This window comes from Staurois parvus, unplaced genomic scaffold (assembly GCF_062004578.1).
Source record: "Staurois parvus isolate SC_StPar_1 unplaced genomic scaffold, SC_StPar_1.0 ptg000561l, whole genome shotgun sequence".
Lineage (NCBI taxonomy): Eukaryota > Metazoa > Chordata > Amphibia > Anura > Ranidae > Staurois > Staurois parvus.
Genome location: NW_028318357.1, coordinates 203,506 through 223,008, shown reverse-complemented (window position 1 = coordinate 223,008; position 19,503 = coordinate 203,506). Strand labels below are relative to the sequence as shown.

General features: G+C 40.0%; 1 protein-coding gene across 7 annotated transcripts in view; it reads left to right on the top strand.

Moving 5' to 3' along the window:
* Nucleotides 1-19,503, top strand: part of ANKRD6 (ankyrin repeat domain 6) — a 286,595-nt gene that overhangs the window by 219,608 nt on the left and 47,484 nt on the right. For all 7 annotated transcript variants that reach the window (XM_089691294.1, XM_089691296.1, XM_089691290.1 and 4 more), the window contains 5 exons: nucleotides 7,489-7,587; nucleotides 9,193-9,291; nucleotides 18,159-18,257; nucleotides 18,573-18,671; nucleotides 19,196-19,273. In XM_089691294.1, coding sequence (XP_089547420.1) covers nucleotides 7,489-7,587; nucleotides 9,193-9,291; nucleotides 18,159-18,257; nucleotides 18,573-18,671; nucleotides 19,196-19,273 — 474 coding nt within the window. The remainder of the gene's footprint in view (nucleotides 1-7,488; nucleotides 7,588-9,192; nucleotides 9,292-18,158; nucleotides 18,258-18,572; nucleotides 18,672-19,195; nucleotides 19,274-19,503) is intronic.

Sequence of the window (19,503 nt, the reverse complement as noted above, 5' to 3'; positions counted from 1 at the left end):
CAGAAGCCAAGTCAGTAAACAAACCAAAGTTCAGTAAATGGTAGCTGAATGGGATCAGATAAAAATGCAGTCGATGAACAAGCCAAGGGTCAGCAACACGTAGCAGCTGGATGGGATCACACAAAAGCATAGTCGATGAACAAGGGTTGGTAATGGGTGGTAGCAAATACATGGACACCAGTAGGTATGCAAGGGAGCAAGCTATCAGCTGAGCAAGCACAATATTTTGGCAAACAGGAAGTGCAGAGAAATGGCTTAAATCAGGATGTTCATCGGAGACGCAAAGGGCGCAAGGTTAAAGAGAAACAAGTCATGAGGCAAGGCTATCTAGAGAATCAGAGAACACAGTCCTGCATCCCTGATGGTGCAGCAAGAAGAGCCACATCCGGACACTGCAGAGGTTGCAGATTCAGACCCAGGTCCTGACACCTGATCATCCACTTTAAGCAGCAGCTCTGTGGATACATTTGTCCAATTCATGCAATTTGCTTCCAACTAACGCTCAATCTACATTGAGAGGTGTAACTTTATTGCTTGAATTTTGTTTGAAATTAGCATTTACTGATGCTGCTCTTGCTATAGAAATTCATTATGCCTTTTGTCAGCAGCTGTCCGGTAGTTTTCTTCACCCTCTTACACTTTCAGGACTTTCAGAAGCTTTCTATAGTGGGTCCAGTACTGGCCACAGTGTCACCATGGTGACTGGCTGCTGCCTTCGATACTTCTAAAGCTTGAAGCTTTGTGTGTGGGAGCGTGGCTGCAAATTATCAGTGATAGCAGTGTGTCTGATGGTCAGCACAGGCAGGAAAAACCTAGCTTGTTCCCAGTTTTTGTTATTTTTGCAGCTTTACAGTATTTTTGGATGGACATTCCTGAAAAATAAAAATCTGATACCTGCCAAAATATGTTGACTTGTTCAACTACGGTATATTCCTAAATTTGATGTCCATATATCTTCAGGGAAAGTCACTCAACCCTTAAGCAGGTCATACATTATGCAAATGTCTTTCCTGCAACTGTTTGATTACCCCATCAGTATAGTTAGAGTTGTTGGAGAAATCCTTCCCCAGCGCTATTGTGTTCTCCCAGGAGCCTTCCCCACCTGCAGAACACATTGATTACTGCTGTAGTGGCTATAGCAGTGATAGCCGGAAGTGATCACATGTAAAAAAAAAAAAAAATCTGGCAGGCTGGTTGTACCCAAGTCAATCCATCAGTCAAATCTGACAGTTTTACAGAGCTCTGGGAGTATACCTATCACTATACTCCTGGGGCTCTGACAGGAGAGGGGCTTCTCCCTCATACAACCGCCTCTTTGCCAGGTCCTCCTCCTCTACTATTTATTCATCGAAGCATTTGTATTTTATCAGTGAGTTCACATAATACAAAGTGTTCTGTAATTCTCTAAGAGGTGGAAAGGGGCAGGCACAGTGGCTGCATGCGATTCTGCAGCTGCAGTGATTGAGACCTGAAGATCCAGCGTTGGAGCACCAGTAGTATAGCAATAGCTATGTTCCCAGTGCCCAGTAAAAATACAAATTGTAAATTAAAGACGTAATCCATAAGGTGACATGCACCTTGTTAGACTTAACCCCTACTAATCCAGCACATTGTACAAAGTGTCTAAATTTCTGGAGTTCAACTTTGAGTAAAAAACCTAAGTGTATATACTGCTGCAATTATGCTAGGTCAGGCCCCTATATTGATACCTCTATTACACATATGTGTGGAGGCAAAGAGGGTGGACTTTAATGGTTAAATGCCACACGTGTCCATGGGTGGCTGAGCCATTAGACCGTTCTCGGTCTCTAGTAGTGATCAGGAGCTGGCAGATCTGACTTCCAATCATGTGACCACCATGACAGTGAATCACAATGGTCATGTGATTGGACAGACCTTTACACCACTAGGGTGTAATAGCCAAGTTAATGGGATGCTGCTTTTGGATGGGAACCGAGTAAGAACAATTTGAAATAAGATATCAACCATATATGTATATACAGTCAGGTCCATAAATATTGGGACATCGACACAATTCTAACATTTTTGGCCCTATACACCACCACAATGGATTTAAAATGAAACGAACAAGATGTGCTTTAACTGCAGACTGTCAGCTTTAATTTGAGGGTATTTACATCCAAATCAGGTGAACGGTGTAGGAATTACAACAGTTTGCATATGTGCCTCCCACTTATTAAGGAATCAAAAGTAATGGGACAGAATAATAATCATAAATCAAACTTTCACTTTTTAATACTTGGTTGCAAATCCTTTGCAGTCAATTACAGCCTGAAGTCTGGAACGCATAGACATCACCAGACGCTGGGTTTCATCCCTGGTGATGCTCTGCCAGGCCTCTACTGCAACTGTCTTCAGTTCCTGCTTGTTCTTGGGGCATTTTCCCTTCAGTTTCATCTTCAGCAAGTGAAATGCATGCTCAATCGGATTCAGGTCAGGTGATTGACTTGGCCATTGCATAACATTCCACTTCTTTCCCTTAAAAAACTCTTTGGTTGCTTTTGCAGTATGCTTTGGGTCATTGTCCATCTGCACTGTGAAGCGGCGTCCAATGAGTTCTGAAGCATTTGGCTGAATATGAGCAGATAATATTGCCCGAAACACTTCAGAATTCATCCTGCTGCTTTTGTCAGCAGTCACATCATCAATAAATACAAGAGAACCAGTTCCATTGGCAGCCATACATGCCCACGCCATGACACTACCACCACCATGCTTCACTGATGAGGTGGTATGCTTAGGATCATGAGCAGTTCCTTTCCTTCTCCATACTCTCTCTTCCCATCACTCTGGTACAAGTTGATCTTGGTCTCATCTGTCCATAGGATGTTGTTCCAGAACTTTGAAGGCTTTTTTAGATGTCGTTTGGCAAACTCTAATCTGGCCTTCCTGTTTTTGAGGCTCACCAATGGTTTACATCTTGTGGTGAACCTTCTGTATTCACTCTGGTGAAGTCTTCTCTTGATTATTGACTTTGACACACATACACCTACCTCCTGGAGAGTGTTCTTGATCTGGCCAACTGTTGTGAAGGGTGTTTTCTTCACCAGGGAAAGAATTCTTCGGTCTTCCACCACAGTTGTTTTCTGTGGTCTTCCGGGTCTTTTGGTGTTGCTGAGCTCACCGGTGCGTTCCTTCTTTTTAAGAATGTTCCAAACAGTTGTTTTGGCCACGCCTAATGTTTTTGCTATCTCTCTGATGGGTTTGTTTTGTTTTTTGAGCCTAATGATGGCTTGCTTCACTGATAGTGACAGCTCTTTGGATCTCATCTTGAGAGTTGACAGCAACAGATTCCAAATGCAAATAGCACACTTGAAATGAACTCTGGACCTTTTATCTGCTCATTGTAATTGGGATAATGAGGAAATAACACACACCTGGCCATGGAACGGCTGAGAAGCCAATTGTCCCATTACTTTTGGTCCCTTAATAAGTGGGAGGCACATATGCAAACTGTTGTAATTCCTACACCGTTCACCTGATTTGAATGTAAATACCCTCAAATTAAAGCTGACAGTCTGCAGTTAAAGCACATCTTGCTCGTTTCATTTCAAATCCATTGTGGTGGTGTATAGAGCCAAAAATGTTAGAATTGTGTCGATGTCCCAATATTTATGGACCTGACTGTAATTAATGAATTTGCCAGATGCATGAGATCATGTGGCACTTACATTAGAATGCTTACAGATCTTTCACATGGAGTGGTATGGGGGGAGGGGGGTTGTGACCTTGGAGGTGAGGATAGTGGCAGGGAGTCACTAATACTGGGGGGGGGGGGGTGTCATATGAAGGCATTGTGCCTGGGGTCAGGGGAATACCAGAAAGGCAATGTAATGAAGCAGGGGGTTACCTTTCTGTGGTCATGAAGGAGGGCGAAGGTGCTTTGCACAGGGAGAAGAGACTGAGGCTTGTATAAGATGCTTTATCCGGAATGGGGGTGGGGGGTTAGGTGGGTAGGATAGGTGGAATGCTATAACCTGGAAGGTTAGGTGGTGTGGAAGCACAGAGACCATGAAGGGATGGAGGAGGGTGCTGTGACTAGAGGAAATAAGGAAAAGTCCTTTAGTGCAACTACTTTGCCTGTAAAGTCTGTGCACTCAGAGCCTGCCCTGTGTTCCACCATGCTGTCTTCAGTGATGTCACTCCCTGCACAGACTGTGCTACTGAAATGTGGGATAGGAGGTTTTTTTTTTTTTGTATCTGTGTAATTGGTCCCTCTGTGTTACCCTGCACCTGTTTCATGAAGCAGCTTGTATGGAGATGTACTGACACAATAGCAGAGCTGTCAGCAGCCCTCCATTCAAGGAGCAGTAAGCAGTAGTAGTGTTACCGGTTCCAGCAACTAAATTGCTTCGAGCTCAAGGAGCTGATCTTCTGCACTTCCTCAGCACACAACAAGGAGCACTGTGCAGAACACAGACAACTTTGTATTAGTTGACTTTCCAGGCTGACTAGTGGTGTCTCAAAGAACACTGGCTGGGGTTGGGAGGCTGCTTTGCTGACATAAGGCTTTGTGTGGAGGGAGGGTGGGTAATGTAAGCAGTGTCAGATTGGGGTAAAAAGCCGGGAAAATAGATGAGGGGTGGATTGAGGGTAAGGAACCATTGAAGCTAGGAAATTGACAGAGCAGTTCTCTATTTTCGGGACACAGTGGTGGGCGGGACAAATGACTGAAAAACAGGACTGTTGGCAAGTATGCTAGTGGCTGTGGGCAGAACTTCGTAATGTAGCTGAATGGGGAGCCCAAGCCAATGATGGGGGTGTGGAGACTGAGCACTGGAGCTGAATCTGAGCAGGATTTTGTTGAGTTGGGGGTATGTTAATATGATAGGGAGACAGCACGGGCCCCTGGAGCATGGGAGGAGTCTCAGTTGTGACCCCTGATGCTATGCCCTTGTGTAGAAATATTTATACAAAAATTTGTGCAAAAAGTCTCTACATTTGATGACTTGACAAATGTAATTCATAAGTACTTCACAATTTTGTTTGCTTTCAACATTCATTTTGGAACAAATGGAATTTCCGCAATGAAAACCACATACATTGTTAGAAATTTGTTTGAGAAAAATGTTGTCCTTACTGTGGTCAAAAACGAATGTCAGTTTGACACCACTAACCATTAGAAAATCAAGCAAGCATTCTTGAAATGAAACATTGAAATAAATTCTATGAGTGTATGGCCAGCTTTACTGAGCACAACCTTGCAAGAGTGAAGACACAGAAACTGTCTTGCAATTGAGATCCTGGCTTTGCTGTGCAGTGATTGCAAATTTGTGTGTATTGGGCGTATAATATTGGTATGTGAGTATTAATTGGCAACCCATCTTCTTGCAACTTTACAAATGCTAAACTTATGCTGTTTAAACACAGCAGTCAAAATGTGGGTGGGAGATAAGCATTGCTAAGTTTATTGCATGCTATTAGCACAGCATTGAAAGTAAGAACAAGAGGGTTTTTATTTTTGTTTGACCACAGTTCGCTGATGGGGCCCCAACAATTGGGCCATAGTTCGCTTGTGATATTGATGTAGCAAACAAATCTACTTATTTAAAAAAATCCAACCTAGTACATAAATAAAAGATGAAAAATTACAATTACACAGTAGTGCCACAGGGGACAAATTTGAAAGAATTGGAAAGAAACTGGGGACTCCTTGGATTTTTCCTCATTAGATCTCAGCTATTTTCCAGTCTGTAATCTAACTGCTCCTGCTATTACACTGCTCCTATTTCAACCAGGACTATCAATGCATGTTAAGCAACATTCAACATGTGTAAAGAGATACTTGTCGCAAAAATTTTAATACTGAGTTCTACAACTATTAGTAGTAATTACAGTCACCAAACATTTCTTAAAATTATTTTTCACTCTCCAAAATTGGTTAGAATCTTACATCTCAAACCTTCTAGAGACAATGGGCGCAAATCACTAAAGCAGATTGCATGCAGTATTTAGGTCATCTGACACACTTTTTCAAAATACCGCATGCGATGCTGAAAATTTAATTTTACTATCCCTTTATGCTGTATTTACCTCAAAAGACAAAAAAAAAGTAAATACTGCATAAGACGATGTTAGCCAATTCTCTTAAAGAGCTAAATAAATAAATGCATGTGGTCCAGACATGCGATATTTAAAGAATGTATTTTATTTTAGCTGGCTGTCAATGAGCCGGCATCTGCAGGCATGCTTAACAACCAGTAAATAACTGGTTTTTAAGGAGCAGGCTGCCGACTTGTCCTTAATAACCAGTAAATAGCAGTATATTAAGGAGCAGGTGGCCGCCACGTCCTTAACAACCATGACTCTTCTGCTGTCAGCAGAAAATAAACAAAAGTTATACTGGCATTTAAGAGAAAAAAAACACATCCCAACCTGCACCCCCCCCCCCCCCCCCTCCATAGTCCATTCCAGGCCCAATTAAAAAAAAAAAAGTGTGGGGTACCCATGTAAATCCATACATACTCATTCACATGGGGGGCGGGATTTGGGGGCCCCCATGGTGAAGGAGGCTTCCAGATTCTGAGAAGCCTGCCACCTGCAGACTCTCACAACTGCCACCCGGGATTGTATGGAAGAGGCCCTTGTCCCCATCAACATAAGGACAAGGTGCCTTGTGGGTGGGAGTCCCCCCTCCACCAAAGCATCCCCCTATATTGAGGGCATGTGGCCTGATATGGTTCGGGAGGGAGAGGAGCACTTGCTCGTTTCCCTCCCCCCTTTCCTTTCCTGCCGGGCTGCATGCTAAGGGCCTGCTATGGATTTTGGGAGAACCCCACACCATTTTTTTTTTTTTTTAATTTAAATGCTGGCAATTCTATTGTTTACATTCTGCTGTCAAGGGAATCCTGCTGACAGCAGATGAGCCGTGGTTAAGAATGCGGCAGCCGTACGCTCCTTAACAACCATGCTGTTTACTGGTTTTTAATGATGTTGGCTACCGCCAGCATTAAAATACCTTTAGCTTTTATTACTAAAATACTGCATCACTTCATAAAATAGCTCATGCTGTTTTTTAGTAGCGTTTTTTAGTGAATTGTGAAACAAATTTTGAAAAACGCTAAGAGAGATACCACTTTCTGAATTGAGCCCAATCTCTTGTTTAGCTATACCCTTGTACTCTTGTGGCTGTTAATAAATCTAATAGAGTATACTGTATACACAGATTGTACAATCAGATTGCATTTTGTGTAGCTTGCGTTAAAAAAAAATGCCAGATTTATCCTGCCTGTTATGTTCATTAAATTGAGTTTGTGTTTATGAGCTTATTTTAAGCTGCGCATTTGCCATAGGAGAGACATTATTAAACGATCTGGAACACATTAGAGGTCTGCTGTTTTACTGTACAAACATAAACTATTTGTACTAACCCTCTAGTCACCATTTGTCTTGAAGCAGTGGAAAGATACAGCTAAAGGTAATTTCAGATGATCTTGAGTGATTCATCTGCTGTCATATCTCTCTCAGGATGGCAACACTGCTCTGCATGAAGCTGCTTGGCATGGATTTAGCCAATCTGTCAAACTACTTGTTAAAGCTGGAGCTAATGTGCTTGCCAAGAACAAGGTGAGAATGGTTTTAAAACATACATCATTTGTTAACTGGATTACTCATATTTACACAGAATGTTAGTTTTTTATAGCACTTTCCTCACTGTAGAATAACTGTTTTGTTAATATTGCAGTTTTCTGTTATCTCATGTTAAACTATCTCTGCAATATGTTTTGTGTTCCATATTCCCTATGGTTGCTAGTTAGGGAGAAGTAATTTCTATTATAATGTAGTTTTGTGCATCTTCAGTTCCAAGCTCTTTGTGAATCATTATTGTTTTTTTACATTACCGTATTGAATTTGATTTAACTGGCCTCTTTCATTGGCTCAGGAAGTCTGCGGTTCTGAGTGTGGACAGATAAAAGTAATATGCATCTATGAGTCCAGTGTTTTTCAAAGTTTTTTCAGTCAAGGCACCCTTTAGAATTGTGCACAATCTTGGGGCACACCAGTCTGAGGGCTTGTTTACACCAGGAGGTACACTGGAGCACACGAGTTTTTGCAGGTTTCCATGGTACTTTTTAATGGAGTACTGTATGCGTGTGAAACACACAAAAAATGTGGCGGCTTGATTTTTTAAATTGTGCTGCACAAAAACGCATGGTACTTTGCTTTTTAGTGGGTGCAAACACATGCAAATTTGTTAGATGTGTGAGGGTGCCATTAGGAATTAATGGCACCCAAACGCATCTGCAAAGGGTAGCACATGTTTGTGCGGTGTGGGAAAACGCGTGATTTCGCACTAGTTAACACACTGCACCAGGTGTGAACAAGCCCTAACATGTCGTTTGTTGAGAGTTCAGTAGTCTGTAGATTGCAAATCCTCTATCTATCCACCCCCCCCCTCATGCACCCCATTCTAACACCAATTCCTCCTACCAATTCCCCTCTCCTTCCACAAATCCAGCCCCTCCAATTCCCCCTCCCAGCATAATTTGCCTTCCCCCAAAATCCCCCCTTCTAGCATAAATGTGGGCTGTGCTCTCCCCTCACTCAGCTCCTGACTGTATACAGGAGATAATACAGAACTCTCAGATTGAGAATGTCCAGGGTTGATTACTGCCTCCACCCACAATTTTTGCTGTTGGGACAAGAGCGGTACCGGAAGGAGACAGTGGGAGGTAATCAAAGCATGTACAGCCCAAGCTAAGTGTACTCTATCTTAACTTCTGTATACAGAGAGGAGGGAAAGAGAGCACAGTCCACACCTCCTCTCGACTATCTCCTCCTTTCTAATATCCCGCTCATATCTGTGCTCCTGTCATCAACATAGAAAGCTATGCAGGCACCTGGCATGTCCTTAGCAACCAATGATGTCATTGCTTGGTAGGACATAGGTGGGTGACTGGCACAGATTTCTAAGTTACTGAAAGGAGTACAGATAGGAGAAGAGAGTTGGGAGGAGGTGTGGGCTGTGCTCTTCACTTCCCCTCTCTATACAGGAGATAAGACAGAACACTGGTTGACAATTGCTGTATTGGTCACTAACTAAAACTGCAGTACAGATAAAAAAAAAAAGCTGATAAATTTATATCATCATATTATTGATCTGATTAACAATACAATCACATTTAGCAATAATCAATATTTTTGTCTTTATTAAATTTTTCTCACCATAAGGCAGGTAACACACCTCTCCACCTTGCTTGCCAAAATGGTCATTCCCAAAGCTGTCGAGTATTATTGCTTGCAGGATCTCGGGCTGACTTAAAAAATCATGTAAGTACACTCTGTCATTTATATCAAGATTTTGGTTTGGTTATAGTTGTATGCCTTGTTTTCTGAAAATTAAAAACTGTGAGAACTTTAAAAGATAAGTTCACCTTAAGGGACATGTTATATGTTACACCTGTAACATCTAACGTGTAACATGTTCCAGTTTCTGCCCCTCTCACCCCCTTTATCCCCTTCCCTGTGACAGCGGGTAGGGGTTTCTGTTCCCTGCAGCCGCTGTCACATTTAAAATCAGCACAACTGTGCAGGGCTTTGCTTGCAGAGCCACATTATTCCTTCACAGGAATCTGTTAATGAGTAAACTTGTAGTTCTCAATGTGCTACAAGTGTGCTGATCAGCACCCTCATAGTCCATTCCTTCTTTTTCTAACTTTTTAACTGAAAGACCATACAGAGGTACAATTAGAAAGCTTGCGGGAGTGTGTACAGGAACCTGACATTGAACCTGTGATCCACCGATTGTGGGTGCAGGCTCCTGTACGAAGAAATAAATGCACATTTTTCTGAAAAAATATGTGCATTTATTTTTTGGCAAAAGATGAACTTGGCTTTTAGTGTTTTTGTTACTATTTTTATTGTTATTATTTATAATATTTTACTTCATAAAGAATTAAAAATTAGCAGCTGTTAATATTACTTTTGAAGAGTCAGACATACTGTATCTACTTTATGTAATTACTGGTGTTCTTGCCTGGCCCTCAGACATAAATATGCATTCCTTGACTTTTACTAGACAAAAAGACAATGCTAATTACCGTAGATTTTATATACGTCTTCCCATTAATGGAAACTAACTAAATGTAAATAAAGAGAAAGTCCATAATGTTTATATATTGCATTTTCATGTACTACGTACAGTGTTTAGCAAAAAAAAAAGGAAAAATATTTGTCAGTTGAGTTTTCATGACCCTAACTGTATATTGAATTAACATCTAATGCTGGGCTAATTAAAAATGTGTATTCTGTGTAATGTTGCATCACCCCCTTGACTTATCCAGGTCAAAAGCTTTTCATCCATCCCGTGACTTGCAAATAACCTGACAAGTTGGTGAACCTGCCTGAAACAGTGTTATGGCCATATTTTCTTTGGATAGATGACGATAATGAAACATGGTCTCTGATTATTCCCCCAGTGTTGTCACCCATCCTTCGAGAGAATTATGGCTGAACTATAAATCTATGTCCCTGTGAAAGTTGAATGGGGAGATTGCAGTGTTGTGTCTTTAAAGAAAATACAGAGGCATGCCTTGTCAAGCCCTGTCCCTCACCACTGTCTTTTTCTCAGGAAGTGACTTACTTTTTGGCCACTTTAAAAATCCATCCTCTGGCAATGCAATCCTCTGAGAAGGAACTTGGTAAATGTAGTTTAGGGGATGGCCTACACCACCATCAAAATTTTAATTCCTAATGGCACCCCTGGAAGCCACAGAGCATTTTCTTCTGTTGGGAACTGCAAAGCATTATGTAGTTTCCCTGGCGCTGCAGTTTTTGATAAGGTACCCTGCATTTGCCATAGGTACAGCATTCTATTCAATTGAATGGGCTGCTGTGCGGCCACAACAAAACTGTGATAGTGTGATCCTAGCTTTATACTGTATAGTTGCATACTGTTACATAGTTACCTAAGCTAAAAACCGCATGTGTTCTTCTAAAGCTGGCCAAACACATCACAGTTTAACAATCTGCCTTAAAGTGGTGCTAAACCCAAAAATAAAAATGTAATATATTTAATCTTACCAGTGTGATGCGGTGGCTGCATTAGTTTTCTTTTTTATGATTTGTTCCGTTATTTCACCTGGTGATCCAGCCAGTAACATTTCCTTTCTTAGGGTGCCTGCATTCTGGATGAAGTAGTAAAGCAGACACTTTTGGACAGCAGCACTGGCAATCTGGGAGGAGGGTAGTGTTAGATTAGCAGATTTAGATGTCCTTCACTAACAAACTAAAGCTGAGCTCCAGCTAACACTTTATAAGCAGTTACATCAGTTTTTTTTTCCTTTTGGGATAAAGACTTTACATAAATGTATAAAAGCTGGCCATTGTAAACATCATTGCTAGTGGTAAATGGTTTGTCTCAACCCTCCAATGGCTTCTTTTCTGGACAGGTTGGTCTGCTAAAGCAAGTTGAAAAATAACAGACTTCTAAAGACAGACTGGGCAATTAATATTCCTGGCTATGCCCTTTTGGAGAGACCGTAAAAAGGAAAGGTGGTGGTCTCTGTTTGTGATAAGTGATCTCAAAGTGTGCATGAAGGAGGACCTGATTGATGGAGAGTGTGATGAGGCTGAAGCATTATGGGTTGAACTACACTTGGGTGTATGCACTACAATGGTAATCATTGGAGTTTGTTATAGGCCACCCAGTGTTAATGAGGGGGTGGAGACTCGGCTCCTTGCACAGATCAAAAGTGCTGCAAGGGCTGTGTCTGTGAAAACAAGGGGGGATTTTAACTACCCAAAAATTGACTTGAATAATGGCACTGCTGGGCAGTTAAAGGGCCAACATTTATATACCTATTACAAGAAAATTTAATGGTACAGTTCATAGAGGCCCCAACTAGGAATAAAGCTCTGCTGGGCCTGGTAATCTCAAAGCATGCAGAGCTTATTACTAATGTCCATATAAAAAGTACATCTGGGTAGCAGTGACCATAACATGATTTCATTTATTGGAAGCTGTAAACAACAAGCACATACGGGAAAAACGCTCAACAAAAACGTTTTTGTCATTTTCCAGAAACTTGTGGAAAAAAATAAATCTTCCATGGACTCAATATGCCTCTCAGCAGATAGCTTAGGATGTCTACTTTCCGAAAAGGGGTCATTTGGGGGTGTTTGTACTGTCCTGGTATTTTAGCACCTCCAGAAATGTGATGGGCAGTCAAAGTAAAAGCTGTGTAAATTCCATTATCTATGCTAAAACTTTCGCACAAAGCAATAAATATACACTTATTGAGATTTTTTTTAACCAAAAACATGTAGCAGAATACATTTTGGCCTAAGTTTATGATGAAATTTTAGTTTTTTTGGATATTTTTATGACAGAAATGAGAAAATATCGTTTTTAAAAAAAAAAAAAAATTTCTCAAAACTTTTTTGTTTATAGCGCCAAAAATAAAAAGTGCACAGGTGATCAAATACCACCAAAAGAAAACTCTATTTGTGTGAAAAAAAGGAAATACATTTCATTTATGTACCAAAGTACATGACCGTGCAATTTTCAGTTAAACTAGTGCAGCGCTGTATAGCCAAAAAATGGCATAAATTGCAGTATCTGTACCATAGTTTGTAGACGCTATAACTTTCACACAAAGTAATCAATATACACTTACTGGGATTTTTTTAACCAAAAACATGTAGCAGAATACATTTTGGCCTAAATTTATATCCAACTTTGAGTTTACTATATATTTTTTATAGCCAAAAGAAAAAATATTGTTTTTCTTAAAAATATTCGGTCTTTTTTTGTTTATAGCGCAAAAAATAAAAAGCGCACATTCATCAAATACCACCAAAAGAAAGCTCTATTTGTGTGAAAAAAATGACAAATTTTGTTTGGGTACAGCATTGCATAACCACCCAATTATCAGTAGAATTAGTGCAGTGCCCAGTAGCAAAAAGAGGCCTGGTCATTAAGGGGGGTAAATCCTCTAGAGGGCAAGTGGTTAAATACCTTCTTCAGCTCTGTGTATACAAAGGAGCATGGGGGAGCTCATGTCCATAATGGACATGGTATTGACATAGTCCAAACTAATCCATATTGGCTCCAAAGTGATATGGTCCAGAAATATTTAGACAGAATAAAGGTGAATAAAGCACCTGGACAGGATGGGATACACCCACGGGTCCTAAAAGAATTATTCTCTGTCATTTCAAAGCCATTGTTTCTAATTTGTAGGGACTCTTTAAAGACTGTCTTAGAACCACTAGATTGGCGTAAGGCAAATGTGGTGCCTATATTTAAAAAGGGATCAACGTCTTTTCTAAGTAACTATAGACCTGTTAGTTTAACTTCTATAGTGGGGAAGATACTGGAGAGTTTAATAAAATAATAGATGAGTTCTTGCTGGAAAAAAATATTTGAAGCAACAGACAGCATGGATTCATGAAAGACAGAAGTTGTCAAACAAATCTGATCTCTTTTTATGAGGAGGTGAGCAAAACTTTGTACAGAGTAGTGCCTGTGGACATAGTATACATGGATTTTGAAAAAGAGTTTGACACAGTTCCCCACACAACGCTGATGTGTACAGTAAAGTCTGAAGGATTGGAAAAATCAGTTTGTAAATGGTTAGAGAACTTGCTAAAATACCAAATTGAGAGAGTAGTGGTTAATGATTCATACTCTGAATGGTCTAGGGTTGTCAGTGGTGTACCCCACGGTTCAGTGTTACCCTTACTTTTTAATATATTTATAAACTATCTAGGATCTGGGATTAAAAGTTACATTTCAGTCTTTGCAGATGACACCAAGCTATGCAGTGGAATAACATCCTTAGAGGATGTCTCCAATTTACAAGCTGACCTCACTGCATTGTTTAATTGGGCAACTGTGTGGCAAATTAGGTTTAATGTTGATAAGTGCAAAGTTATGGGTTAGGAATTCTGCATGCATCATACATACTAGGGGGGAGTTCAACTGGGGAAGTCGATGGTGGAGAAGGATCTGGGTGTTCTGGTAGACCATAAGCCTAATAATGGCATGCAATGTCAAGTTGCGGTTTCCAAAGCAAACAAAATCCTCTCTTGCATTAAAAGAGGTATAGACTGCAGAGAGATGGACATAATTTTACCCCTGTACAAATCATTAGTAAGACCTTACCTGGAATATGCAGTTCAGTTTTGGGCACCAATTTGCGAAAAGGATATCGGGAACTGTAGAGCGTGCAGAGAAGGGCAACCAAACTGATGAGAGGCATGGAGGAGCTCAGCTATAAGGAAAGATTAGAAGAACTGAATTTATTCTCTTGAGAAGAGGAGAATAACCTCCCTGGTGGTATGATTATTTCAGATTTTTGGTGCTGAAAGCGGTACCATTATTTTGCATGGAAATTTGGCGTTTTATATAGTAGGCCTGTAATTTTTAGGAATAACTCACTGAAATCTGTCCGAACAAGAGTCTAGTAAACATTCCGGGTAGGATAAAACTTGAAACACAAAATCGTAAATTATAATTTAATAAATAATCATAAAAAATAATACAATAAATTTAATTCAATAATATAATCAAACCAAAAACAATGAAATTTGCAATATAGCGCCAAGTTCGCACATCACTGAGCAAAGTCGCAAAATTGTTTTCAGTGTCTGATGACAAATTTCCCCACAAATCATCACTCAATTCTGCAAGTGGTTCTAATTTACTATTGCTGTTCTCTAGCCGGTCTAAAACCGCTTTTGACCTAAAGGGACACTCTTTGGACGCCATGGACTTTTCTAAGTTTCCAGGCAGAAAGAACAGTCAAAATGCAGGCAGGGCACAGAACAAAGCAGTAGGGACAAAATGTATGTGAAATGGTTTGAAACAGTAATGTTTTACTATGTCATTTTCGTTTCTAAAATTTTTTAATTTTCCGCCGGTTCCGGCGCCTGTACATCCTGTACGTCCCGACGCTCTCAGGGACCGGAACACGGAAGCCGGATGCCGGCATCGGCCGGAGGAGATGGCCGGGGACGCTGCAGGGGACACATCGCGGGAGCGAAGGACAAGGTAAGCGCTGCAGGGAATCCCTGAGCAACGCCGCATGGTAAGCCCGAGTGTAGCTCGGGGATACCGCTTGTGGTACTGAAATTTTACCCCGAGCTACACTCGGGAATACCGCCAAGGAGTTTAAGGGGGGATATGATCAACCTATATAAATACAAAAGTGGTCCATATAGTGAACTTGATGTAGAGTTATTCACCTTAAAGTCATCACAGAGGACAGGGGGGCACTCTTTACGTCTGGAGGAAAAGAGATTTAATCTCCAAATATGGAAAGGTTTCTTCACAGTAAGAGCTGTGAAAATGTGGAATAGACTCCCTCAGGACCTGGTTCTGGCCAGCTCAGTAGATTGCTATAAAAAAAAGGTCCGGATGCTTTCCTAGATACACATAATATAACTGGACACTAACATTTATAAGTAGAGTTGATCCAGCGAATATCTGATTGCTTCTTGGGGGATCAGGAAGGAATGTTCTCCGCTGTAGAAGCAAATTGCATCATGCTTTGCTGTTTTTTTTTGCCTTCCTCTGGCTCAACTGTGAGTATAGGATATAAATTATTTTATTCCCTTTTATGGCTGAACTAGATGGACTTTTTTTCAGCCAGACTAACTATGTAACTATGTGACTTACTAGCTGGATCACCAGGTGAAAATAATGGAACAAAGTCTAAAAAAGGAAACTAATGGAGCCATCACATCTAGGGTGAGCTGTAGTTTAATTCCTTTTTTTCTGGGTTTAATACTGCTTTAAGCCAGGTATACACTAGTAAATTTTATAACAAAAATATGTGCAAAGTTTCCTATGAAAATTCTTGGTACATCCGATAGCTTGTTTGCTGTTAACATTCTATTTTGAAATGAATATCATTTCCCAAACAAAAATCACATACATTGTTATAAAACTGTTTGAAAATCAATGCATTGCCTGACTAACTATGTAACTATGTAACGTGTTAACCCAACAGACTTGATCACAAAAGTGTGTTTTGGCTTCAACAATTTTGTTCTGGGGAAAGGCATATTGTTACTTTCAGAAACCCAATGTATATAACAGTTTGGTATGTGCTATTATATTTGGGAAAATTAGAAATATTTGGTATACAGATCTTGCTAAATTAAATATTCTTTGTTTTAAATTGATTTCATGAAAGCAAAAATGTCACATGGTTTTATTTTTTCTTAATTAATATGTTTGTGTTTTCCTAATTATGTGTACAAGCATTAGGATTACCTAATTGGTTAAATATACAGTGAATATAAAAAGTCTACACACTCCTGTTAAAATGTCAGGTTTCTGTGATGCAAAAAAAATGAGACAAAGATAAATCATTTTAGAACTTTTTCGACCTTTATTGTGACCTATAAGCTGTACAACTCAATTGAAAAACAAACTGAAACCTTTTTTGGGGGGAAGTAAACATAACAAACTAAAATAATGTGGTTGCATAAGTGTACACAAACTGAAACCTTTTTTGGGGGGGAGTAAACATAAAAAAAAATAATGTGGTTGCATAAGTGTGCACACCCTCTTATAACTGGAAATATAGCTGTGTTAAGAATTAAGCAATCACATTCAAAATCATGTTATATAGGAGTCAGTACACACCTGCCATCATTTAAAGTGCCTCTGATTAACCCCAAACAAAGTTCAGCTGTTCTAATAGGTCTTTCCTGACATTTTCTTAGTTGCATCCTACAGCAAAAGCCATGGTCTGCAGAGAGCTTCCAAACCATCAGAGTCATCTCATTGTTAACCGCTTCCAAACTACTCTATAGCAGAAATACTGCTATAAGCTGGCACAGGTGCACAAAATCATATATATATATATATATATATATATATATATATATATACACACACGTGACTTTGTATTTCCGGGCAGGGGGTGCCGCGAGACAGGCACACCCTACCCGTCCCACCATTCACATTAGATATACCATGGAACACAGTGAAGACAGTCATCATCAAGTGGAGAAAATATGGCGCAACAGTGACATTACCAAGTCCCTCCAAATTTGATGAAAAGACGAGAAGAAAACTGGTCTGGGAGGCTGACAAGAGGCCTACAGCAATATTAAAGGAGCTGCAGAAATATCTGGCATGTACTGGCTATGTGGGACATGTGACAACAATCTCCCGTATTCTTCATATGTCTAGGCTATGGGGTAGAGTGGCAAGATTGGAAGCCTTTTCTTATGCAGAAAAACATCCAAGCCCAGCAAAAATACATCTGAAGTCTCACAAAAGCATGCGGAAAAATTTGTTATGTTCTGATAAAACCAAGGTTGAACTTTTTGGCCAAAAGATATGTTTGGCACAAAAACAACACTGCACATCACCAAAAGAACACAATACCCACAGTGAAGCATGGTGGTGGCAGCATCATGCTTTGGTGCTGTTTTTCTTCAGCTGGAATTGGGGCCTTAGCCAAGGTGGAGGGAATTATGAACAGTTCCAAATACTAGTCAATATTGGCACAAAACCTTCAGGCTTCTGCTAGAAACCTGAACATGAAGAGGAACTTCATCTTTCATCATGACAACGACCCAAAGCATACATCCAAATGAACAAAGGAATGGCTTCACCAGAAGATTAAAGTTTTGAAATGGCCCATCCAGAGCCCAGACCTGAATCTTATCGAAAATCTGTGGTGTGATCTGAAGAGGGCTGCGCACAGGCGATTCCCTCACAATCTGACAAATTTGGAGAGTTTTTGCAAGGAAGACTGTGCAAATATTGCCAAGTCAAGGTGTGCCATGCTGATAGACTCATACCCAAAAAGACTGAGTGCTGTAATAAAACCAAAAGGTGCTTCAGCAAAGTATTAGTTTAAGGTTGTGTACACTTATGCAACCATATTATTTTAGTTTTTTATTTTACTTCCCTCCACCTAAAATATTTCAGTTTGTTGTTCAACTGAGTTGTAGTTTACAGGTTACATTAAAGGTGCTAAAAGTTCTGAAATTATTTATCTTTTTCTCATTTTTATACATCACAGAAACCTGACATTTTAACAGGGGTGTGTAGACTTTTTATATCCACTGTATCTATACAATATTGTATCTACAACTGCATGTAAATGAAATATGTGAGTGTACACAACCTATGTAGCCAGATTTATTAAATATATTAATATGATTTTCAGGCAGGAGATACCTGTTTACATGTTGCAGCGCGCTACAATCACTTGTCTGTCATCAGGATACTACTCAGCGCTTTTTGTTCTGTCAATGAGAAGAACCAGGTCAGTTCATAGACCCATCAGTTAAGAGTTAACTAATGTCAGTGATCAAAGCAGTTCTCTAGTCAAGGCCCTTGGGCTCAGTTGTATTTTTTTTTATTTTTCATCTTTAGGCACAGCCATCTTCCAATACTATAATATTAGTCTTGTTGATAGCAGATCTATGAAATAAAATGTAATTTTCTTCTATAGCAGTACCCTTAGTACCCAAACACATTGACAGCTACTAATCTGAGGACTATTGCACAATATAATAGATACATTTTGGAGGTACTGACAGCTTTAGATTGAACATTTTTTGAATTGTGTGTTGTTTAGGCTGGTGATACGCCACTCCATGTTGCTGCAGCTCTCAATCATAGGAAAGTTATCAAAGTGCTTTTGGAAGCTGGAGCTGATGCTGCTCTTCTTAATAATGTGAGTCTATATTACTAACTAATAATGTGTGTATATTACGAATTATATACTGGGGGTAGTGTGATAGACTTTTGTTACAGAAGAACGTGACATTTTGACTGGGAAGGTTATACAAAGCAAACTCCAGTGTGAGATAGCGGATCAGTGGGTATTGCTTGGGATTAAATTTTTTAATACGTAATCATGGCACAGTACAAACTGTTATTCTTAACACTTGCTTTTATGATCAGAGAGATGTAGAAATGTATAATTACTTGAAAAGAGGACTTCACCTGAAGTAACAACTGTCAGGATCTGGACGCATTAATGAGCAAGAATTGCATTAGACCTGCTTCCTCCTCTGACGTACAGTCTGCAGAGTATCCATGCCTTCTTAGAGAATGACATTATTACAATGAAGGTTGAAGGCATGAGTCATGGTTGCTGGAGAGGAAAACATTGCAGTGGTGCATGCTGGGGAAACAATGTTCCAATTTTTATTTGTTTTTTATTTATAGAATTTTCAATGAAATTTTTATATACAGGCAGGCCAGATTGCATTGGACACAGCAAGACACCACAATAATTCAGACGTAGCCCTTCTCCTTACTAAAGCACCACAGGTAAGTACTGTATAAATATTAAAGGCAAACTCCATACAGATATGAAAGACACATGCAGCTCTGTATTCATTAATAGATCATAAATCTGTTTTAAATGCAAACAGTGTAAGGACTTTGACCTGGTATTGGCTGCCAAGAAGCATGCCGATAGGTAGAGAAAGCAGAGTGACAGAGATGAGCTGATCACTGTGCTGCTTCTCCATTCACTTTCCAATCACAAGCTGGGGCAG